General features: G+C 40.9%; 1 protein-coding gene across 1 annotated transcript in view; it reads right to left on the reverse strand.

The window, feature by feature from the left end:
• Window positions 1-1,319: 1,319 nt before the first annotated feature.
• The window catches only part of LOC113406333 (X-linked retinitis pigmentosa GTPase regulator-like), a 96,489-nt gene continuing 71,787 nt past the window's right edge, over window positions 1,320-26,021 (reverse strand). Inside the window, exons 14-17 of the mRNA XM_026650546.1 lie at window positions 10,522-10,713; window positions 9,999-10,038; window positions 6,181-6,287; window positions 1,320-1,631 (exon numbers count right to left, since the gene is read on the reverse strand). Of these exons, the coding sequence (XP_026506331.1) occupies window positions 1,398-1,631; window positions 6,181-6,287; window positions 9,999-10,038; window positions 10,522-10,713 (573 nt within the window). The 3' untranslated portion in view covers window positions 1,320-1,397. The remainder of the gene's footprint in view (window positions 1,632-6,180; window positions 6,288-9,998; window positions 10,039-10,521; window positions 10,714-26,021) is intronic.

Here is a 26,021-nt window from a genome sequence, read left to right on the forward strand (position 1 = left end):
GGCTGAAGCATTCACTTGCTCCTTCTGCATAATCCCCACCTGAGAGAGGGCTAAATCCCTTCTCCTCCCTTAGAGCAGAGCCATTGAAGCTACTGAAAGTACTTGCCTGAGAAAAACAAGAGGGATTTAGCCCATAATGATCTGTTTGCAACATCAATATTTCCCATAGTAATTCATTCAGATGTCCCAAACAGAGGATATTAACTCCAGGTGGAAAGCAGGCAGCTGCAACACATGAACTGTTAATGATGAAAATGTTTTCCTGAAAATGTCCTTCATAAAATGAAAAGGAAGAAAAATACAGAAAATTATACATAAACTCAAATGATTTCTTAATACTACAGAATGCTTTTCAAAGTTTTTCGACAAGGCATCAGCGGATCTATAAGGATGAATATCTTAGTAGCCTTGTCTATATGATCAATTTATTTACTTTACTAAATATAAAGTTTTGCTTACTTCAAGATGTCCACCATATGTAATCATAATTAAGGGTCTCAGATACTGTAGTTTGTATGCTAACAAAACCTCCACTAAAGTACAGTGAAGATTTGAGTGCTCAAGGATGCAGGAATAGGTTCCCAGTGAAATGGTAAAATGGCAATATTGACAATTGATTTCATTCTGCCCTGCTGTTGGCTTGATTCTATGTTCAGGCGAATTCCCTCAACAACTCTCACTGATTTCAACAAGAGTTGAAGGCACTCAGCATCTCTCAGAAATGAGTGGTGTTTCTGCAAGGCCCTGATTTGGCCAGGTACATAGGCACATTACACATTACTTGCAGTTAGGCATCTCATTGACTTCACTGGAACTATACATATTCATAAAGCTAGACACATGCTTACAGTACCTTGCTGAATCAGAGCCTATCTTTTTAAATACTGTTGAGTTTTATTGCTATTTTTCTATTTCAAAATGGAACAAGACAGATGATTTCTAAGTGGCTCAATACCCTTCATAATGTTCATTTCTAAATATTCCTAGCTATGTTGTTGAACCAAATAATACACTACAGTAGCTATTTACAGCTTTGCACCATATCAGACTGTAAGTGGTACCGTGTAGATTCAAGCATAGGATACAATTATTTAGCAAAAATTATTAAAATGCCTGAATCCAACTTTTCACATACAAAAATATATTTTTATTATTACAACACTGAACAGTTAAGGCCACAACACTTCAGTAACATTCTGATAAGCTCATCAGTTTCAATTACTAAAATTATCAAAAGAAATAAATACCAAAACCATGGTCTTCAAGTCCAAAACCAAGGCAAACAACTTACTTATTTTTTTAAAATCTGTCATCAGTAACAATAAGAAGTCATAATTGTTTTCAAGTATAAATTGCAACATGTGCTTGCAGCCTTTCAAATATATATTCTGACAGCATTACAGTATTACACAAGTAGAGGACTTGGTCTTTCTGCCCTGGTTACTGGTAGTTGCGGTTTCCTTAGGATTCTCCCTCGTGTGATTTTGGTTTTCGTCTTTCCTGTCATCACCAGATAAATCTGCTTCCTTTCCTTTATCCTTTTCACTTTGGAGTGGCTTTTCAGATTTACCTTCATTATTGTTATGTACATTTTTCTGACTTGTCAACGACTTTCGCTTAAACAGAGAAAACTAAAATAAAAGATGATATATTACCCCCCTAGACAATTAATAGTGATTTTCAATATGTACAAAAAAGCCTGCACACAAGTTAAAAGTTGTACTCTCAAATGAACTTAGGCCACACAGTTATGTTTGGTAAAATAACAATAAAAAACACACCTTTACAACACATAATATAAACATAAATGTTTCCATGATCTTTTAAAAATGTTAAATGGATAACATTCCTTTGCAGTATTTGTAACCCAAATATTGCCATATTGCCCAAGTGTGTAAGAACCAGAAAGTGAAACTGAGCTTACACTGATGAATAACACAAGTTTGTTTACACAGACCAAACTCAGAAAATTGCAAGAAGTAAACAAACAGGATAAATGATGAAAAATAAATTAAATTTGTAATATTTTTTCAGTTTTAAGAATTAGGGCTCAAAAAATTAATCGCGGTTAAAAAAATTGCTATCAATCACAATTTTAATCGCACTGTTAAACAATTGAAATGTATTAAATATTTTTGGATGTTTTTCTACATTTTCAAATATATTGATTTCAATTAGAACACAGAATAAAAAGTGCTCAGTGTACAGTGCTCACTTTATATTATTATTTTTTGATTAAAAATATTTGCTCTGTAAAAATGATAAACAAAAGAAATAGTATTTTTCAATTCACCGCATACAAGAACTGTAACGCAATCTCTTCATGGTGAAAGTGCAACATATATAGAGAGATTTTTTTTGTTACATAACTGCACTCAAGAACAAAACCATGTAAAACTTTAGATCCTACAATCCACTCAGTCCTACTTCTTGTTCAGTCAATTGCTAAGACAAACGAGTTTGTTTACCTTTACGGGAGATAATGCTGCCCGCTTCTAATTTACATCACCCGAAAGTGAGAACAGGCGTTCGTTCGCATGACACTTTTGTAGCTGGCATTGCAAGGTATTTACGTGCCAGAAACGCTAACATTCGTATGCCCCTTCACACTTCAGCCACCATTCCAGAGGACATGCTTCCATGCTGACGATGCTCGTTAAAAAAATAATGCCTTAATTAAATTTGTGACTGAACTCCTTGAGGGAGAATTGTATGTCTCCTGCTCTGTGTTTTACCCTCATTCTGCCATATATTTCATGTTATAGCAGTCTCAGATGATGACCCAGCACATGCTGTTCGTTTTAAGAACACTTTCATTGCAAATTTGACAACACGCAAAGAAGGTACCAATCTGAGATTTCTAAAGATAGCTACAGCACTCGACCCAAGATTTAAGAATCTGAGAGGGATGAGGTGTGGAGCATGCTTTCAGAAGTCTTAAAAGAGCAACACTCTGATACAGAAACTACAGAACCCAAACCATCAAAAAAGAAAAGGAACTTTCTGCTGGTGGTGTCTGACTCAGATGATGAAAATGAACATGCGTCGGTCCACACTGCTTTGGATCATTATCGAGCAGAACGTGTCATCAGCGTGGATGCAAGTGCTCTGGAATAGTGGTTGAAGCATGAGGAACATATGAAACTTTAGCGCATCTGGCACGTAAATATTTTGCAACACCGGCTATAACACTGCCGTGCGAACACTTGTTCTCACTTTCAGGTGACATTGTAAACAAGGAGCATTATCTCCTGAAAATGTAAACAAACTTGTTTGTCTAAGCGACTGGCTGAACAAGAAGTAGGACTGAGTGGACTTGTAGGCTCTAAAGTTTTACATTGTTTTATTTTTGAATCCAGTTATATTTTGTACATAATTCTATACTTGTAAGTTCAACTTTCATGATAAAGAGATTTCACTACAGTACTTGTATTAGGTGAATTGAAAAATACTATTTCTTTTGTTTTTTACCGTGCAAATATTGGTAATAAAAATAAATATAAAGTGAGCACTGTACACTTTGCATTCTGTGTTGTAATTGAAATCAATATATTTGAAAATGTAGGAAACATCCAAAAATATTTAAATAAATGGTATTCTGTTATTGTTTAAAACAGCATGATTAATTGTGATTAATTTTTTTATTAAGAATAAAGCCCTATTAAGAATTTAAAACCAGATCCTGCAAACATATGTTATGAACAAAGGCAAACCATTTAGTTATATGCTTAATTTTAAGTATGTGTGTAGTCCTAATGAAGTCAATGACAACAGACTTTGAAGTTAATGGGACTACTCATGTGCTTAAAATTAAGCGTGTATTTAAATGAGTTCCAACCCTACAAGGCTCCATGTAAGGTAGTCCCCTCTATAAAGAACTCCATGGATATCCACTCCGTATGTTTTCATCTCAGTAAAACTCATAGTGGAGAATTATTTCCTTCTTGAAGTACGTTGTATAAGATCAGATAAGAATTATGGGCCTGATCCAACTTTCACTGAAGTCATCAGAAAGACTTCCAATGACTTTAACGTGAGTTGAATCAGATCCTAAATCTGTGATAGACCCCGCACACCCTGAAAAAGATTAGCTCTTAATTATTCAAAGAACAGTCTCATTCAAGTCAATATGAGTAATCATGTAAGTAAGAGTTTGCAGGATCAGGCTCGTCATTTGCACTTTTAAAAAAATGTTAATCTAAAAATCCTAGACAAGTTCTCTAATTTATTCACTGTCAGTTATACAAGAAAGCAATCCTGTATCTGATTTAAACTAGCTGTTGAAATTGATGAAACAACACTACTTCCTTTTGTTTTTTTGCCAGGATATGGAGAGTTGTGTGTGTCAGAAGGTTCAGAGTTCATATGCATGTTCTTTGGGAACTGTATAAAATACTTTGGAAAAGACAGATAGTTATTTAAAAATCTGGGGTTGGAGTAAAGAGGTTTACTTTTCAAGTAGGCAATACTTATCTTTTGACAGTGTTCTATTCTGCTGTTATTCATATTATCTGCATTCATACTAGTTTAGAGAATAGCCTATTTTAAGCTTCAATCAGAGAACAACATAGCCATAGAAAACTTCTTTTAAAACATACAGTACGTTGTATCTATAAGTATTTTTACACTAAGGTGTCTGACAAAGAGATTCCAGTAATAAAAACCACTTAACCTTCTTTTACTGGCACAGAATTGTTTTCAACTTCAACAATACTTCTCCCCCACAGTATCTGACGTATACCCAAAAAGTCAAACCTCCGGGGGTCGGGGAGGGAGGTGAGACTTGGTTGGTTGCTTGGAGCAAAGCAACATTTATTCAAATAAAATTTTAACAGAATGCTTCTTTATACCATTTTTTTATGGTATGATTTCTGGGTTATAATATTATCTTATTTTCTACAGTCTTCTGCTTTGGAGGAGATTTTTGAACATGGGGCATAAAATCCTAGCTCCATTTAAGTCAATGGGTGTTTTTCCATCATTTGAGTTCAGTGGGGTCAGGATTTCACCTGGGTGTTTCCATAGCAATAGGTACTGTATGTCAAATGTGTTGGCTACGTCTTCTCAGACTTCTTTACATTTCCAACACTGCAAATAGGACACAGGCCCTTGAAATAGGGGACAGTATTCTCTCTGCACCCTTCAAACCATGTTTGTCTTCCTTCTTTGGTCTCTTAGCTCTTTTCCCTTTGCTTGTCCTTTCCCCTACAGAGTGTGTCTACACAGCCCGTGGCAGTCAGAGTCCCAGGCTGGGGTCCAGACACTCTGGCTTATGCTACTGCACTAAATACAGCTGTGTAGACAGCCCTTTGAAGTTATGCCTTGGGTTGGAGCATGGGCCCCTCCCTAGGCTTCAGAGCTCAAGATCCAGCCTAAGCTGCAACTTCAAGCACAGTCTACACAGCTATTTTTAGCGCAGTAGCACGAGCCCTGCAAGTCCGAATCTATTGAACCCGGGTTGGGAGGCTCACATGTAGACGTACCCAGAAGTTCTTCACCAGTCGTACTGTGCTGAACCCCCACCTCCACCTGAGTATTCCTAAGGCTGTTCACATGCCATCAGGTCCATTCTTCCTCTGATTAGCCTCTGGTTCACTCCTTGCTCTACTAAAAATATGGTCACAGTAGGGAATAACCAAAGGAAGAGGGAAAACCTGGTGTAAAAGCAGCATAAACCACTGCCACACTATGGGACATATAGAAATATTACAAGATGGTATGACACAGAAAAGTAAATATCTAAACAAGTGAGATGTACAGCAAATGTAGGATACTTAAGAGATAAGCCTGCCATCAGTAGTCCAAGTTTGGATATTTCCCCTGTCTCAACCTCTTGCCTTGCTTCCATTATGGTGCTGTGGCTCATAATGCTTTCACATGATGTCTTATCCTCTCTATCTGCATATTGGAGTCAATGGAATCACTCATGCAATAAGTTACTGTTGAATGTGAGTAAGGTTCTCAGGCCCTCTGCAATTCCAAGAATGATCCACAATAATGTATACTCTTCAACAGTAGCCGGCACATACAAAGGGATGTTCACTGGGGCTTTTCAGTCAGCTATGAAGATGGGGCTCACTTGTGTGGACAAGGATCAAAAATTTCAGTAACTGCTCACCACTGTTATTATTATTTTATTATTAGTCATATTACACAGAACTGAAAACTCAGGTGGTTTACCTTTTTAGTCCTTCCAAGTATTCCTCCAGATATTCTATCATCACCACTTTCCGAAATTGCCCTTGAAGAACTGTTCTCAGGATGAGTGTCGGGGGTATTTTCTCTCTCTAAAACAACACAAAACATTATATTAATCTTTTTTTCACAGCTGCAAAAAGAGATCTGTGCTTTTAATTATTTTTAACACTCAGACACACAAATTAGTTCTGCATCTAAAATGGAACAGACAGAATAAAATATTCAGTTCAACTTGATGCCCAGCCAAACCTGAACAATTCTGTTTTAATTTTTCTCATTTCTATTTATATCTGTTTACCATACCCCAGATGTTTGATTTTCAAAAGCAGAATTAATACTGAGGGCATTGGCAAATATGTAAAATATTTTGACTAATCCACCTACAACTGCGTATGGTTAACAGAAGACAGAGTGTACTGCACATGAATTTAGAAAACATATCCTAACCAGCAGAGAGTGACTCCTGGTGCAAGAGTTGTATTTCAGCAAGAGTCTTTGTTCTGTAGCAACAATGCAGAAAGGGATAGAATTCATCTCGATTTTCATATGTCCAAATTACCCTCTAATGCCAGCCTTAATGATATAAATCCTCCTGCTAGAATCAAAGAACCCCAGATTTATTGGGGGTTGGGAAAATATTTAAAGATCTGTTCTGGGCTACCTATTGTCCACAATATTGGACAGAGATGCCCCAGCTTCTTTGTAATTAGATGGAGTGATGTGTTACTTTATGATGCATCACTGATTTCCATCAAGGCAGTAATCATTTTTTATTCCAGAAGTTGAAAAAAAAAAAAAAAAAGGCTCGCCTTTTTGCATTCCAACATGGACATTCCCGTATCTTTCCGAAGGACAGCATAATCTTCCCTGACGTTCTCAAACCTGTAAGAAAGCTTTAGGCTCACTATATCAACGTTGCTGCATACTATCCAACAATTCCAAATTTCATCTGAGATGATTATCCCTTTCAGTGGTGATGGTAGGAAAATAGATTCCTACTTACAGTGGGCTACATCCAAGTGGTGAAAAGGCTTATGAATTGGCCTTTTTGCTCAATGCCATGCAATGCTAGGGGCTGGTGATGAAGGGGTGGGTGGTCTGGTTACAATAAGGTGCAGGAAAAGTGCACCTGGAATGCTGCAGCATTGTCTGCCCCTTTCCTGAAGACGTAGGGTGAAATCCTGGCCCCACTGAAGTCAATGGGAGTTTTGCCATTGACTTCAATGGGGCTAGGATTTCACCTCATTAGGTATACCAATTAAGTCAGTTTCTTGGTTTATTAATGTCTGCCAGGAAGGTGAGAACAGCACACGCACCAAGAACTTAAAGGAGTGTGCCCTGGAGCCTGAGAACTAGCTGGAAGGGGAGCCTGATGATTCAAAGATGATGCTAAGCAATCAGGAAATAAGGATCCCTCCACACAAGGTATCGTGCTTTAGTTGATATTTTATTTTATCCTTGTCCACTGTGTATAAATAGGGAAGGACAGGGTTACTTTGAGCCTGGGACATCTGTACCCCAAAGCAACACCCTAGCACCCCCTATCTACCATGGTGATAGAATTATGAGGTGTTTTACACAAAGTATGCCTTGTGGGGTATCATTTTAAAAGTCCTGATCTGCTGAGCATTAATATCCTGTTGCATTGTTTGTGCTATCATTGTATGTGAAGTTATGAAGTTTACTATGTATGTGCTACTAAAATATGTTGTGAGGTTGGGAACACCCACAAGCAGCCTTTCAGGTACAACAATGAAGAAGCCAGATGGTGTTGATGGTCCATTAAGGGGAATACATGTACTTTTAAGGATTACCCCAGGAACGATACAATGGAACCTCACTGAGATGGCATATACACAATGGAGTCTGTTTGACTCCCATCACAGCAAAGGATCTTTCCAGTAAGCTGGAAGAAGCTATAAAAGGGGGAAGCGACATCATCATTTGGCTTCATTCCCCCACAACTCAACACCTGGAAGGAGGTCGGGAGGAAAAAGACTTTGAATGGGGGAGGGTTGTCCCAGGCTGGAAAGGCGTTTCAACCTATGTATGGAAGATCTGTAAACTGCTTGTACTATCAGGGTGAGACACTGCTGGAAATCGTGTCTAGTTAATAGAACTCAGATTGCAAATTTGTTTTATTTCTTAGATAACCAACTTTGATCTGTACGGTATTACTTATAATCACTTAAAATCTATCTTTCTGTGGTTAATAAATCTGTTTGATAGTTTTTACCTAAACAGTGTGTTGTTTGAAGCGTAAAGGGAAATTTGCTCAGGAACAGGTGTGTTGTCCTCTCCACATTGAGGGACTGGGTAATAAACTTACACTGGTCAGGCTTCTGACCAGAGCAAGACGGTACAACTCTGGGGTCCTAAGCTGAGGAGCTGGGGGGAATTGGCTGGAGCCTCTCTATTGTGAGTGGCTGGTGAAAGCATTCATGTAACTCACCTGTATGTGTCCCTGCCTGTGAATGTTTGTGTGAGTGCAGGACCTGGAGAGGTTTGCAGCTTGTCACATAATCACAGTGTGAGAGGGAGCCCACGTTGGTAAGACAGAGAGCTCAGCGGTACCCCACTTCCAGGTTGTACCTCGGGGAACCTGTCACATTATACTCATGGACTCTCTCTTCACTACTATTGTAAAGTGGAGGTGGGCACCACTGCAAGTGGAATTTCCCAGAATTCCCAGAGATGGGCAAAATGTCGACTGGAACTGTAATTTTCCCGCTGTTGCTTTTTTCCAGCTGAACAATTACAACAATGCAGCAACCCCCCAGTCCTAACTGCTATCTCTGCAATCAGTTCCCTGTAGTTGGCTCAGGACACTGCACAACTAATAGATTTGGCTTCAATAATGTCTCTCTTGCAGATTTAAAATTGGCAGAGTTTAGTTACTATTTCAGCAGACAGTAGGAGTGGAATAACTCCCCTCAGATAAGGAAACTGATGGTATGCTAGACTTATGAGTGCAAAAGCATACAGGGGCTTTTGAAAAATTTTACTCTTAAAAGTGGAACTTAGGTTCCTAGGTCATTCAGGTGCTTTTGAAAATGTTACCCATAATCTTTTCAAGAATTTTGAAATAACATTTTAATTAATCCATGACTGGCAGCCTGTCTTTTTCCCTAGTGTGGTAATGAAGGCAGGCAGCTAATCAGACCCTACAGTTTTCATAACCATACAGATTTCATTTCTTCTTTTGTTTCTGAGTATTCCCCATACAGTTTCATGCATACTAGTTACTAGAAGGAAACCTAAAGAAGGCAGGGTGCGAAGCTCTCTAGTGCTCCCTCCCCTCAAAAGTATACAGTCAGCTAAGGGGGTGAAGAGAAGATATCTGTCTGTCTGACACAGATTCCCCACAAGGTGAGGCAAGGAAACACATGGCAATAAGTTTCCTGTGCCAAACAGTCAGCACAGATACCGGCCACTACAATCAGTTTGCCACCTGTGAGCTAGAACTTCAATGATTTCTCCTTTAATGGTCTGCCTGTGGCAACAAGCATGTAAAAAAATACAGAATATTCCTGCAAGGAGCATGCCACCATGATAAGCTTCCCCTACTACACACCCGAAAATATCTTGGGGAAAAAAAGATTTCTTTCTTGGAGGCAAATAAAACTGGTAACTTTGCTGTGTTGCTGGCTTTACAGCATTGCTTTGTATGTCTTACAAAGTGTCTGCATCATTTAACATTTATATAACCTAGATACATATATAAATGTTGCCAGGTAAAATGTGTAGTTTGTATTTAGAAGAGCTGTAATGGTTAGATTCTGAATGGAAGGTTTTTGTACCTTGCTGAAGTATTTTCTCTTCTTGAGGGGTCTTCTCTTCCTATAAATAATACATAAAATAATTAAATCTGTATACTGTACTTTCAAAGCCTTTAAAAAACTATATTTAACTGCAGCGTGTGAAATTCATTGTATTTTTTTTTTTAAATAATGCATTATTATATTAGTATAATTCCAGAAAAAATATAGTACCATTGTAGGTCTTACTTAATTGGTAAAAGATGAAATAAGATAAAAAAAATAACATGCCTGTTCATCTAAGTAGCTAATCTTAAAAAAATAGGAAATATGTTTATTTAGACAAAGCATTCCAGAATATTTCTTTTGGCTACAAAATAAAATAACTGAATTATAACTGCACCCCTATTGCTATTAAAACCACATACGAATGAAAAACGAATTTGGACTCAAACATAGGGGGTAAGTTTTCAATGCTGAGCGCAGGAATTTAACAGCATGCATGTTATAAGGAATTATACAGTTAATTCCTTCACCGTACAACAATTTAAAAGAAGTGCTTCACCTCTGGAGTTTCTGAAGTGGTGTTATTGCTTCTTTCTCCCTCAGGTGTTTTACTGTCATGTTCCTCTTTTTCATGCACTTTCCCATCATCATTGCTGCCTCCCTCCTCTTCCTCCTCCTCTTCTTTGTCTGTTATTTCTTCTTCTTCTTCTTCTTCATTATCAGTCTCTTCATCTTCAGAAGTTTTTTGATCCTGTGACAAAATGGAAAAAATAAAAAAAATTTAAAACAATGTTCTGCAGCACTAGTAACCAATACTCTACAACAGCTCTACGCCTCATATTGGAATGGATTCGGATACTCTGGCCCTAACTGTTCCCTTCACAGGCAGCTGAAAAGATGAAAAGACAAAAGCATTTTATTTCAGAGTACTATGAGTCCTTATTTAGGCTCTGACCTTGGAGTCTTATTTTAAAAGCTGCTTTAAGTACAAAACTCAACTCAGCCTTAATTCTGGAGCTGTGGCCAGTAATAGCCTTTTTCTGACGAACAACATGTCCCCTTACAACAGAAAAACAATGAATGCAAATGCTTTTTTGGAAATCCTGGATAATTCTTTTTATTTGATATCTGTGTGAATAATGAAATCGGTAATGCTTCCAACACTTTAAGAAAAGGAACTTGTTAAATACCAGGTTTATTTTTCAGAGAGTTGATTCAAATACTAAAGTCACAGCAAATGGAATGCTCTGGTTCCCTATAGACGCTATCATTTACAGCATGTTTGATCTCAACCCAGTATAGCACCTTACTATATCTAGACTTTTCTACAAATACCGTTTTTATTTTTGCGATAACCATGGAGTATTATGAAAAACCAATTTGCATCAAAGAACATGTCTCTGTGAAAATTGTTACAAAGAAAACAACGAGTAAATTGTATGATTTACATGACATCATTTAGTCCAATCACCTTTGCTGTGCTAGTTATACAGTTTTGGTAACATGAAATGTTACTTTTTTTTTTTTTTAAACAGAAACATTGTCTCTCCTATTGCAAATCTACAATGAACATATAACAGCCTAATCTAAAATTCTAGCTTGGACTTCTAATGACAGACAAATCAGCGGAGCTCTGCTCTCAGTTTATCATTTCACCAGAGAACATAGATGGCATTACATCCTTGCACTGTATGGTTGTTTAGCTACCCATTGTTATAGTACATTTAGATATTCCAAGCAACATTTCACAGAAACATTCATTGAGCTATTGAACATAACACAACGATCCCAGTTGTAACTTAAATCAGTGGTTTCCAGCTTTTATGATTCTTTTTTTTTGATGCCCTGTTTTGATTGGTTGGTGGATGGGCACTCCTCACCTGGTAGCCCCTCACTTCATGCTCAGGCATAGTTGCTGTCTCTCCTATTTTCTGTCCATTCTCTCTGTTTTTTTCCTCCTCTCCTTTTTGGCTACACTCTCATAGTAGCTCACTGTGGATACTTGCTGCTCAGGGCAAAGGCCATTCATCGGTGGTTCTGTGGGGCTGGGGCATGGGATCTTGCAGCCATGCTGTATATCATGAAGGTGGACACAAATGCTTGTGCTGATGAGCGCCTTCCTGGATGAGTTGCTGTTATGAGCAGGTGTATTTGAGGCTGCTGCAGAGCAGAAAGGGTAGGTAGATTTCAGGAAGCTGCCCACCACTTTACCCACAGCAGCATGTTTGCAGAGAGCAATCAGAGTGGATCCAACTTCATGCAGCTTTCCACACTTCCACTGCTTCACTTTTCATGGACTAGTCTAGTGCCCTCCCACCCCCAGAGACTTGTCCCCAGGCTGAAAACACTACTTTCCATACACACATGCAGCTTGCACTGAAGTCAATGCATGCATATGTATCTAAGGGCAGAATCAGGCCAGCTCCCTTTGAACAATAATAAAATCCTAAGCTTGGATATGCCAAGTTTACATGTTATCTAATTGCATGTTTCACTATTTCAAAACAGAGAAAATGTAAGTTTCTAGCAGCATAATTCCGCCTTTTTTAGAGTGGTGGTGTTCATAACCTGACAGAGCTTGTCAACTTAATGTCTATGGCCAGACTGTGCCCCCATGATCCATACATGGCTCTCCCCACTTTCACATTGAGGGGGTGGGAGGTGCAGGAGTCACTTCTGTAGCAGCAACCCCCTCACTCTCTACACCCTGCAGATGGCACTTTGCCTTCTGGGCAGGGAGTGAATATAGGGTGGAAGCTGGACTGTATGGACACACATCATCCCCACCCTGATCCCACAGAGATTAGCTGGAAAGGGAAATGCAGCTTGGGAGTGTATTAACTTTCCTACTGAACCCCATCTCTGTTGGGGAATGAAATTTAAGAAGTGGTCATGGGCAGTCACGGCCAGGAGGAATCCTTGGTAGTACAGCAGTATGGTAAGTGTACTACTAGGAAGACAGGGGAAATGCAGGGGAGCTTCTGCTGATGTGGATGGACCTGACCTTTGGGGATCCATGGAATTTGTAATGGGCACTGCAGCTCACTCTGCCAACATAAAATCTGCACTGAGATTCCCTCCCCGTTTGCTCCCTCCAACCGATTTTCCAACTGCAGTTTTATTTAGTTCTATAGGAACAGTCTTCATTGCAGGCAATGAAAAAACATCCCCATACGCAACCTTGAAAAAAGAAAAAGGGAATCACAAGCAACCCAAGTGATTTGCTATAGTTCATCTATCCATCAAGTACTGTGAAAGCCATTGCCCACAGATGCACTACTTTGTTTTGCCTACATTATAATAGAATCATAGAAGATTAGGGTTGGAAGAGACCTCAGGAGGTCATCTAGTCCGACCCCCTGCGCAAAGCAGGACCAGCCCCAAGTAATATTTTATATTACTATTGGGTCTTGCAAACTCGCATATCATTGTCAGGTTTCCTGGCAGCAAGCTGTGCAGATTGCAAATGGAGAGCCAACTGTGAATTCCACAGGGGCCTTACATAGTGGGCAGTCATCAGTTTGAGAATGTTGACAAGCTGCCAGCAAGAATCATGCCTGCTGGCTTTTGGAACAAATATGAGAAGAGTGACAAGAGGTTTCAGAAGGGTATGATTTTGTTGTTGAATTTTTTGTTTTTACTGAGGAACACATTAATCATCAAGTTACAAATAACAGTCTCTGACACACCAGCTTAATTTCTATATCATTATTTATTCAAGCATCTATAAAGCAACGGAAAAAAATAGTAAGGGTTCAGCAAAAGCTGCCTTTTTCAGGCCAGCTCTGGGGTGGGGGGGAAGAATTTACAGATAAAATACTGGAAATGTTTTCATCTCACAGTTCTGTAAAATTGGTGTGTTATTTATCTTATTATGGTACACATGCAGGCCTGGATCTTCAAGTGCTTCTACATTGCATAAGGTGATTGTACTCCAGTGCATATGTGAGAGGAGATTACACATATGCACAAGACTGGATGGCTTTCTAAAAGGTATGCTCCACCTCAACCAGACGTTATGGACTTGATGCAGAACTTAATGGGTGAAATTCCATGTCTTGTGTGGAAGGTACGACTTGATGGTCATAATGGTCCCTTTTGGCCTTAAAAATCTATGAATCTATACATCAGTAAGGGTGTAATACATCACTGTGCAATGGGACAGCAAAAGGCCTATGCAGCACTTAAGTCCCACTTTAGTGCTATTTTGAGTAATTAAGTGGTTCATAGGTCTTGTGCTGGTCCATTTCACAAGGGTAAATTTCATCCCATACACCTAGTCCTCTCCAAACTGCATAGAAGATTAAAGTCCTGATAGACCTACTCCCTTGGTCTTCAGAGCACAAAGTTTAAAAAAAAAGGAGGGTGGTCTTAGGTGGAAAATGGGCATGTCTCAGGAGTTACTGCATTAAGTGTGTGTGACCCACCAACCTCTTAATGCCAACTAGCAAGAGGGTGCACAAGGGTTAGAGGGATCTCTTGGGTCTGGCATGTACATTCTAGTTCACCAAAGTGTGTCATGTGACATCTCAAATAAAAGTCAGTGTCACACTGATCATCAATATAATTGCAAAATGCATGTGCGGATGTTGTGTAAGAAATCATCTACACACTCAGAAAATTATGTTCTTAAACTCTGTGTCTAGGGACTGGCCACCAGCAAAGGTGAAAAACAAGTTTGCTGTCAGACAAGCAAAGTTTATCTAGGTAGCTGTTTACATGTAAATTAAGTATTATATAGTTCAGAATGGGTCCCCTTCCACCAGTCTGAACAGAATGCTAATGGAAGATTGTAAGAACTTCAAAGAAAGACAAGCAACAAGAAGAAGCAAACAGCTGGGAACAGAACCCTATCTTGAAGTGCACATCAAAGGTTGTGGGACTCTAAAGTACAAAAAAAGACCCTATAATCCTTCATCTAGGAAATAAACAGATAGCACGTTCTCTTAATGAAAGAGGGGCTTCAAATAAGCTTGGATGAAAATGTTGGATAGTAACTGCGGGTGAGATAGCTTCTTTAGACAGGAGGTAAACCTGTTAGTTAAGGTTCGTCTCCAGGAAGCATGTTATGATTTTGTTTTATATGTAACTGTTTCTTTCCAATGTTCTTACTTGCTACCACTTGAATCTTTGTTCTTTGACAATAAACTTATCCTTGTTTTCATACTGAATATGTCAAAGTGCTGTGGTGTTAAACAAAGTGGTTGAGTTGAATCTTATGAGCTGCTGCATACTGTTCCTTTGCGAACAGTGGGCCAGGTAATACTGTGAGTGTCCAGTGGACAAGAGGCTGGACACTACCAGGAATGCTCGGAGGGCTCGGGAGTTGATGTGTGCCTTTCACTAACCTGTCCAGAGAAAGCGAGAGAGAGAGCACTGCAGAAGCCACCAGAGGCTGGTGGTTTCAGGGAGCTGAGCCACAGCTAGGGTGACCAGACAGCAAGTGTGAAAAATCAGGACAGGGGGTGGGGAGTAATAGGAGCCGATATAAGAAAAAGACCCCAAAATCAGGACTGTCCCTATAAAATCGGGACATCTGGTCACCCTAGCCCCAGCAGGCACAGACAAGATGCCCTCATGCTAAGGTGCCTCAAAACCCTGGGCACCCCTGGGGAGTGTCACAGGGTGATCTCAGCACGCAAACGGGAAAATTCTGTCTTACCTCTGAATTTTCATTCTAGGACGCTCCATGTCAGATAGATTGCACACTGTTCCCAGTCTCAATGGAAACCAGAGGCAGGACAGACCTTGCTCTGAGTTTAGGCTTAAGACCAGCCCTCAGGAAGAACTCTCCAGACTCATAACTTCCAAATACTAAATTATGTAAAAGTTTAAAATTATTATTTGGCTCAACATGTCAGCCTTGACATGAAATTGAGGGATTTGGTGGAGGAACCCCCTTTCCTTTCAAACTACTTAACAAGTGAGCAATAGCCAGAGGGGAGGAGGGTGCAACCCTGGACATAGTACAATCCTCTGAGTGAGGGTCAGACTATTTCCCATAAAGGGTCCTAGGACAAAAATTCACAGGTAAGGCAGAATTTTCCCTTTCTCACTCCCCTCCATGTCAGACACTCTTCACAACGGGACGCAGAAAGCAGCAAATCATCCGTAGTAAGGAAGGGAGGATTCAATTTACCCATACAGAACTGAGAAGAAACTTCCAAGATTGGTGGAGCATCCCATTCAGTAACACCCTTCTACCAAACACTGCATCAGCATGGGTGAAGATGTCAGCCCTAGAGTGTTGGAACAACTGTGAACAGATGACCCTGCAGTAGCCTTATGGACTCTCCTTCTCATAAGATGTGTAATCTCTTTGCCCACAAAATTGCTGCTTTTTTCAGAGTGCAATGAGAGGAGCTGTACCTGATGCTTTGAATGCCTTTGCTATATATATTCCTCTGTAGGCTCTGTTCACATCTAACTTATGCATTTCTACTTCCTCGGGATGTTTGTATTCAATCAGAAAGGCAACAATACCACTTCCTATTACATGCAAAAGATTGGTGTGGTCTTGGGGAAGGATGCCTGGTTAGTTCACAGGACTACTGCCTTTGGCAGAACATGTAACTGGGGTTTCATTGAGAGCATGCCAAGCTCCAAAACCCCCTTGGACAAGAAGGTGGCAATGCAGTAGGCAAAATACTTTCATTGAGAAGAGGAAGAGACCTACCAACTGTGAAGCTGAAAAGTGGTTTTATTAGGACTTGTAGCCCACAAATCAAGACCAGAATCTGCATATTGCCAGAGGACTGATAAGAGTAATGGTCCTCAGAGATCTGTTATGTGACGGTGATGAGAGATTCTAATGGGTTTATTACAGTGCAACATTCTTGCAGTCAGTGACCTGTCTTTCCAAAACGTGTTGGCCTTGAACCCCATGGTCAGGCCATCTTGTAACAACACCAGAACATTCTTTGCTTCAGCTGACTATGCTCTGATGTATACCCCTTATAACACCAACATCAAAACCTCAAGTGAGACATAGACATCATTTGAGAATTTCCTCCAAGTGGCTAGGAGAGTGTTTATTCACCTTCTTAGAATGAGTGACTGTAATTCTTTTCTCTCAGCTTCCCAGACGATGGGTTATAATATGCTGGATATTGGTTCAGGATAGGTCCCTGTTGCACTATGCTTTGTCTGTGTTAGGAATCTGAGAGGAGATTCTAGTTACATCTAAATCAGGTCTGTGAACCAAGACCTGAAGGTTAATGGGAAGGTGATTATGATCGCCAAGATCTGTTCCTTCACAAACTTCTTTAAAATCATTACTCTCAGTAGGGGGGGTAGAGTGGGGATGGCATAGACTCATAGATCATAGACTTTACGGTCAGAAGGGACCATCATGATCATTTATCTAGTCTGGTCTCCTGCACGTTACAGGTCACTGAACCTCACCCATCCACTTCTGTAATAGACCCATAGTCTCTGGCTGAGTTACTGAAGTGCTCAAATCATGATTTAAAGACCTCAAGTTACAGAGAATCCACCATTTACACTAGTTTAAACCTGCAAGTGACCTGTGCCCCCATGCCGCAGAGGAAGGCAAAAACCCGAAGGGATCTCTGCCAATCTGACTGGGGGGAAATTCCTTCCCAACCCCAAATATGGTGATCAGTTAGATCCTGAGCATGTGGGCAAGACCCACCATCCAGACACCTGGGAAAGAATTATCTGTAGTAACTCAGAGCCCTCCCCAGTGTGGAAGTAGAGAAAGAACTGACAGGGATTTGAAGGGGATTTCATATTCAAACAGTCCCCTTGTGTGAGCAAGAGTCAGGCTAACTGTAACCCTAATAACGCGAGATTTGTAGAAGCGAGGATTGTGTGAGGCGAGTGGGAAAGAACTGTATGAGAAGTTGTTGTGACCTTGTGTTAGATAAGTATGGAATGAAGACTATAGTCTAAATTGTTGAGGAAAATAAGATATCAGGAGGACATATGTATAAACAAAAAGCAGCTGTCGCCCATTATTGTATGTAACAAAAGGTATAAATGCTTGCTGTAATTGTTTACCTGGAGAGAGACTTGTTCTGCTCTCTCCCGCCACGCAATTGCTAGAGAAAATAAAGTATCTGACTTGCTGCACCCAACCTGAGAGGGAGAACTCTGTTTTTCTCCAACACCAGCTAGTGCCCCATCACCAGCCACTGGAGATATTTGCTGCTAGCAGTCGCAGATCAGCTACATGCTATTGTAGGCAGTCTCATCATACCACTGCCTCCATACACTTAACAATCTCAGTCTTGAAGCCTGTTCTAGAACTTCACTCCTCTGAGATAAGGGAACTATAGCCTCTGCTTTTGAGTGTCTCTTCTTCATGTAGTACCTTTTTTGGTTTTAGCATGCAAATAGGTTCATCAGTAGGCTTCCAACCTGCGCACCGAAAGGTTCTAAGCTTGTCTTCCTGAGCCAATCGACCATGACTTTCCTTCTTGGTGTAGAATCTTGAGGAGTAGAGCAACAGCTTCTGCATAGGATATGAACTAGACTACTTCTCTCAGCAGTCCTGAAGGTTTTCTGCCTTCTTAGCAGGCAAGTACACGCTATGTTTCTGAAGAATCACCAGCTGAAAATGGAGATGGTACTTGATGGTCCATAGCATGAGATAAGTTATACTCCATGTCACCTCCTTGAGCCACATCCCAACCCTCCAAGTCAAATAAGTGTCCAGATATGTTCCCCCAACATGGAGTCTGGTATCTATACTTTGCTTCTATGTTTCTCTGGACCTAATACCACACAGCTGTTAAGTAATAGTAAGAATGAATTCACCAAGAGATGCTAGTACTGAACTGAACCAAACCAAGATCTATGTATACTGATTTGCTGCAGTTGCTCACTGGAAGTGAAACAAGAATTGTGCTGGGTATACATATGAGACCAACTAGCTCAGGAGCCAATTCAGAGATTTTCTCTGAGGAGAGGGTGTGCTCAAGTTTGCAAATCAGACACTATCTTCCTCCCTCTCTCTTTTGAAATAACTATTGTTTTGGACAATAACTTAGATACTAGAGTTTTGTAAAGGCCATAATTGGCCCTTCCACTTGTTCGCACAAAGTAATGTTTCTGAAGGCTTTTAGTGATGGCGTCTGGGTTCTGTGTAACATGATGAGAAGACAGTCCAGACAAGGATATCCCTTTCACTTGAAGGGAGGGATGATATGGTATTTATGAATACCCATGTAGAAGTTACAAACCAAAAGGAAGTACTCTATTGAAAATACTTCTTATAGCAGAAGCTGAAGTATCTCCAGTATCTCTCCAGGAGGTTTATTTTCATATTCTGAAGTTTTGGGAAAATAATGTATAACTGATTTCAGTATTTCCACCTAGATTACTCTCCTTATGGACTCATTGAGAGACCTGAGATTTAAAGTGGTCTGCATGTCACTGTTTCTCTTTGTACCACAAAGAATCTTGTGCCTTTTCCAAAATATCTGTCCCTCCACCAAATTGATTCCATTGTTCCACAGCTAGGAGATGGATCACTGCATCCTTCATCTTCTGATGCCATGAAGGGTCTTGTTGATAGTGTTGCTTTATTTTAATTTACCGTGGAGAAAAGAATAAACTTGTCTGTAGGACAATGAGTGAGTTCTATTGAATATCCTTCCCTGATTATCTCAACCTCCATTTTCTGAGGCAGTTCACTCCCAGATGAGGGCTTACAGGGAGGCACCCCTCAGACGGGGGGGGTCTACCCAAACATGGGAAACCAAAAAACCAAGAGAAGCTTTTGGGGTTGGATGGTTTTCCAGAGAATCCCAGACGGGGTCTTCCAACTCTCAGGAAAGGCAGCAGTGACCTCCTCCTATTGTGTAATCTCTATGCTAGGACCTAGAATGACAGCAGCCTCAAAGGGAAAACCTGTTGAAAAAAGATAGTTTGGAGATTCTCTCACTGGAAGAAAGGAGAGACTTTTCCCCTTCTCTAAAGCCCCAGGGACCGCTTCGTCTCAGTGCTTCCCAAAGAGCTTACCAACAAAATATTTGAAAGGATATTAGATGCTAGCACACAATTCCAATTTCATCAAGTGGAGCCACAGTTGTTCCTGAGACACATCTTTGGAAGTTCTGAATATACAGCAAGTCAGAATCAGGTGAGACATCATGCACTGAAAAAGCTGCTAGGGAAGCCTAGTTTAAAGCACAATCTTTGTGGTGGGTTTTGGAAAGGTTGGGATGGGGGGCAGGTGTTTATGCATGCACACAATGGCTTTCCAGTTGAGCACAGATCTCCACAATAAGAGACTACAGCCAATATTCTCAGGCTACTGTATCCCAGGGCACGTCTTCATTACCCGCCGGATCGGCGGGTAGCAATCGATCTATTGGGGATCGACTTATCGCGACTGATCGCTCTGCCGTCGACTCCGGAAATCCACCGCGGCAAGAGGCGGAAGTGGAGTCGACGGCGGCGCGGCAGCGGTCGACTCGCCGCCGTCCTCACAGCCAGGTAAATTGACCTAAAATACGCAACTTCAGCTACGCTAGTCACGTAGCTGAAGTTGCGTATCTTAGGTCGACCCCCCCCGTAGTGTAGACCTAGCCCAAGTTTAGCCTGAGTGATGATCTTATTCTCCTGTCTGTGGGTTTGACAGAAGTACTCTCTTGGCTGGTATGAGTATGCCCTTTACTAAGAAGGCTGCAGCAGGCTTAATCTTAGGCAGATTAATGAAGACCTCTTAGTCCTTACCTACAAGTAGGTCTCAATCACACCCTCATAAACCAAGTGAAGAATTACACCGTTCTTCAACTTTGCAAAGTGGGTTTTTTAATTTGTTTTGTGTTTTAATTTCTAAAAACACAAGCACCTACAAAGTTAGGCCTCCCATTCATGCTTATTTCTGGGAAGCTTAGTTAAGTCACTGAGGTATCTTGTTCATAACCCGAACTCTAGAGATGTGTCCTTCTCTTTAGAGGCTCTAGACGGCAGACTCTCTCATGAGAGGTTTTAAGACCATGAACAACATTCTTCACCAGGCCCTGAGCCAAAACTGTGAAAGGGGAGGGGGGCCTGTGAGGAGAAGAGTTACCAAGGAGATTGAAAGGACAGTCTGCAGGCATATATCCTGCATGTCTCCCTAAAGGAAAAGAGTAGCCACTTTATGACCTCATGTCACACTCCTGGAGGCTGGAAGGGGAAAGGTGGTAGGTCCCTCTCCCAGGAAAGGTGATCTAAAATGCTTTACTCTATATTCCCTGCTGCGAGGCCTAGGCTAAATGGGGAGTGACCTGGATCTCCTGGTGACAAATGACTCTTCGGCACCTTTCGTAGCAGCTAAGGTCATGCAGGTAAAACAGCTTGTGGGAAGGGAAAATACCTTGTGGCCTTCTTAACCACCTCAGCGTGGACCTTGCCAGGCTGGGAGCTGGAATTTCTTTATCTTGCTCACTACAGGGAGAACTTTTGCCTTCTGCCAAGATTCAGGAGGCTCAGGTGAAACTATCCTGCTTTCTCTGCAAGCTGTGGGAATGGGGTCTCATGCCTAGAGAAGACGCAGAGGGACTTTGAAATAAAATTTAGCCCCAGTTCCATGCCACTGATTCTGGTTTGGTCTCAGTGAAGGGAGTTTTCATGTGGTTGTTTCTCTCTCTTTGCATAGGCCTCAACCACCACATTGACTAGAAGCCAAGTTTTAATGCAGCCTGCTGAACTGTCTCCACGTGGCCTTTCCCATACACCAGCTGAGAGCTCAGTTCCTGGGACCTGCTGTATGTGCCTACCATTTCTGAAGCAGGAGGAGAGGTGCTATCCTTCAAATCCTCCTCAGAAAGTCAAGATTTTTTTTTTTAAGTTTACAGTTTTAAGAAGAAAAACTTTGAAACCAATGAGGAAACAGAGACATTTAGTTGAAAATCTTTTTAAAATTCTGTGAAAGCTCTGCTACAAAGGGGCCCCGAAGTCTGTTTTGTATGCCACCTAGACGCAGAGAATTCTGGGGATTTCTTCCTGAGGGCTGGTCCTAAGCTGAGCTCAGAGCAAAGATCTGGTCTCTCTCCACAATTACCATGGAGAAGACTGACAGAGGAGACTGAGAATGAGGCACTTAGCTATGTACTCTTTCCATGGCCCCACTCCTAATAAGCAAGAATAAGTTGGCAGCTACTCAGCCGCCCTCTCAATAATGCAGGAACAGGTTCCCTCACTAGTGTCCAGCTCATCACCTACAGTGTGCAACACTCTGTCTGTGCTGTACAGGCTCAGTCCCAACAATCTCCAACAACATTACCTTCAAAGTCAACAATTCAGAAAAGTTTACCAATTACTGTGCTATTTCACACCTAAGGACACAAGTCAATCGAAGGAAAAGCAAGTATATTTGTGGGGACAGATTCCCAGCATTATATGACGCAAAAGGCTTTGCAGACAGAAAATCATTTGTGCCGGCAAAATTTCTAGAAGGCAGAAGTATACAGTGGAGTCTGCTTTGTCATGCACACTTTCCCTGGGTGAAATGTTTGAAAAGTAGTCAAGTTAGTTCTAAATGTTTTGGCTACACTGCAGTTTTAAAGATTGTTCTTTAGAGATGTTTATGCAGCTGTATTTGTTTTACAATTTCACATAGCAGATAAATTAGTCATTTTTTGTTTACCTCCAGTTTATTAAGAACAATTTGCAAACTCAAATGTCACCTTTTTAATATCAGGCTTTTAAATTTAAGGTTTCACCTTTTAAAGAAATCAGAAACTAGATCCAATGGGTCAGACCCTGCCTTGCAATAGGGCCCCTCTGTGAGCTACCTGGGTGGTGCAAAAGGGCCAGAAAGTTTCCCTAAATAGGTGGTTGGGGATTACCTCACTGTGGGTGAATGCAGAGCTGGCAGAGCTCCTCCCTGTCTTCCAAGTGTGTGAGGTAGGAGGGGATGCAGCCAGAACATCCCCAACAATCTGGCATTCACAGGCCGGTGTAACAGACCCAAATAGGCCTTTACAAGCAGCATATTTAAAGCTGGCTGCTCTAAATTACATCAAGGGGCCAAACCAACCCAGCAGCCCCTGGGACAGGGGAGGTGAGTGGTGGTATAAAGCTACCTTTGCTCTTTCCATCCCCTAACACACACACGTTGGGTCCTGTGCAGAGTACAGCTCAGGCAAACTGAAGGATTGGGACTTATGCTATAATCTAGTTAGGATGTGGCCAATAGGCTCACGGTTCTTGAGAGACTTTTACAGGTCAGATCCCCCCCCTCCCCAGATTCGCAGGGGAATAAACCTCTTTTAAAGCTTCATAAATACTGAGAAGTCATGGCCTCTTGCATGGGTGCATTGTGGGTTGAGTGTGGACAGGTTGAGAGTTTGAGAGACAGCCACAGTACTCCCATGCAGCGGCTGGGCAGAATATATACCTAGCAAGACCCTGAGTACTTGGTGGGGCACCCAGACAGAGCAGCTGATAGCAGGAATGGTGCCAGGGTTTTTGCTGTCCTAGGCGGCAGCTCCTCCTCTGAAGCTGCGTTCTCGGCGGCGGGGGTCCTTCCGCTCCGGGTCTTCAGGGCACTTCGGCGGCAGGTCCCGGAGCGAGTGAAGGACCCGCCGCCGAATTTCCGCCAACGACCCGGAGCGGAAGAAGCCCCCCGCCGCCAAAATTCCGCAGAGGGCGGCAAAATGCCACCCCCCACATCCTGCCACCCTAGGCGACCGCCTAGGGTCGCCTAGTGGAAGCGCCGGCTCTGGCTGATAGGCCCCATGGGTAGAAGCTGACATGGACACACAGCCAGGGTGAATGCTGCCTTCATCATAAGGTATGAGGGAAAATGAACACTGATCGTTTTATGAGTAGGGGTGAGGGTGCTACAGAGTGCATTGCCATAGACCATCTGACCCTGCTGAGGCAGGACTTCACAGAAATCTTCCACTCGGCAAATATTTGTTGTTCTCTCCTGTGCACCTCAGAGATGGCAAGGACGGGATTTTGCCCTCTGGGGGCTTGTCTCTATGGGGAAAATGCATCATGCTAATTAAAATGTGAGAACACTTGTTCTAACAATATTAAGTAGAGGTTTGGTAGAATTCATTTTTTTATAATTTTGACAGATAATATCAATGTTTATTTTTAAGCATTTTTAATTTTTCTCCATTTAAATTTTCATAGTTGTGCAAAATTATAGGTTTCACTTTTTATTTTTAGCAGTTGAAATTTTCACAGTTGTGGGAAATTATGGAGATGTTGAGATTCAAAAAGTCAAAGCTTTATAACTGTCAAAACAAATATCACATCAAAATATACAAAGTAAATATCCTTAACTCAAACGCTCGTAAGTTCTCAAGCAGCATTTTTCTTACTTTGCCTATTTGTAAATTTCTATTATTATTATTGGTGTATTTTTATTATTGTATTATTGATGTATTGAAGTATTTTTTTCATCAGTTTGTGTAAGTATGGTGAAATTGACGTTTACTGACATTTACACATAAAAATCTAATCCTTCCAAGAGTAATTAAGTATGACTTTGCCTTGAGTGTGGATAAGGACAGCCATTAAAAAAAAAACATTATCTGACCACGGTTAACCGTCGGGGGTTAGAAATATGTGGGTGTCTTGATCTGTAAAACATTTCTTTAATACTGTTGTGCTCATTGCTCTGATCTTGGATTACGTAATGTGAAGACTGGAGGTACTGCTTTCTTAAGCTCTAAGCAGTGCTAATAAATACATCTGGTAATCTCTTACTGAGCAACAGTGCAAGCTTAACATCTTAAAACCCAAATACTCTGAGCCATTTACCATTATAAATTGAGAGCCTAATTTAAATTTCTAACTATTAATATAGTAACTTTGTTAGTTTCAGCTATTCACCAAAAGTGTCCACAGTTTCAGGATCCACCACAAAAAAACCTGTTTGCAGAGTTTGATGAAAAAACTATGTAAAAGCATGAGTTAAGCACTCTGATGGATTTAAGAGCTTATTCTTTCAGCTATAAGTTATTAAGGTAGCTGTCAAGCTAGGACTTCCTTCTATGTTTTTATGGATGCAAAAGCCACACTGCATACTTTAAAAAGAGTTCTGACAGTAAAATTTAGGGAACAATTACTAATTCTTGCTTAAGAGAGAAACTTTGAGCAAAATTAATCACTTTTATTCAAATGATTCATTTTATTTTACTAAAAGATTTATATAAAGCATTATCTGAAACCTGCTGATTGTGCTCGCAATGTTTTATTAAACACTATGTTTACATTCCCCTGGCAGTTTGGACTATGCAGGCAGCAGTGTTGCACTGTAACTCCCTCATGTGAACACTGCGGGCGTGAATGAAAAGGTTCCTAGTTTGCATTAACATAGTCCTCTTCAAATAGGACTACATTAATGCAAACTTGGAACCTTTTGATTTATGCCCAGAGCGTCCACATAGGGCAATTACACCACAGCACTTTGGGTGCACACTGCTATTCATGCCCCCATAGTCCAAACTACGTGTTCCGATCTCTGTTATCCCTGTGTTACTCTCTCTCCATTCCCTCCAACTGTGTGGAATGCCCACTTAGCGCAACTTGTCCAACGTTACAGTATAAACTCTTCAAGGCATATTTCTCCTTATGTGTTTCTACAGTGGGCAGCACGCTGGAGCTTTGATTTGTTTGGGGCATCTGGGTGCTGATGCCATATAGTTTGGCAGACTTACAGTTGCAGAGCCCAGGACAACTGGGGTAAAGGAGACAGACAAGTTGTCAGACCACCAGTCAAGGCTGCCTGGCATAGATGGTATCTGTTACATACAAACATATACTAGCCATAGGGTAAAATTCCAAAATTGCCTAAGAGACATAGGAACATAAGTCCCATTTTCAAAAGTCACTTTCAGTGGGATTTATGTTCCTATGTCACTTCTGAATATGGGACTTAGGATCTTAAATCTTAGGCACTTCTGAAAATTTTACCCATAACATTAATACATGGAGAAACACAAATCTTGCAAATTACAAAGTATATTAGCCTGTCTGCTGTCCCCTCACAGGTACAGCTAAGGATACAGTAAATTCATAAGTATCATCTACTGTTCATCTCCCTTATTGGAAACTAACTCCTTTAACACATATTATACTTAA

The sequence above is a fragment of the Terrapene carolina genome, unplaced genomic scaffold (assembly GCF_002925995.2).
Source record: "Terrapene carolina triunguis isolate 2854851 unplaced genomic scaffold, T_m_triunguis-2.0 Scaffold26, whole genome shotgun sequence".
NCBI classification, from domain to species: domain Eukaryota; kingdom Metazoa; phylum Chordata; order Testudines; family Emydidae; genus Terrapene; species Terrapene triunguis.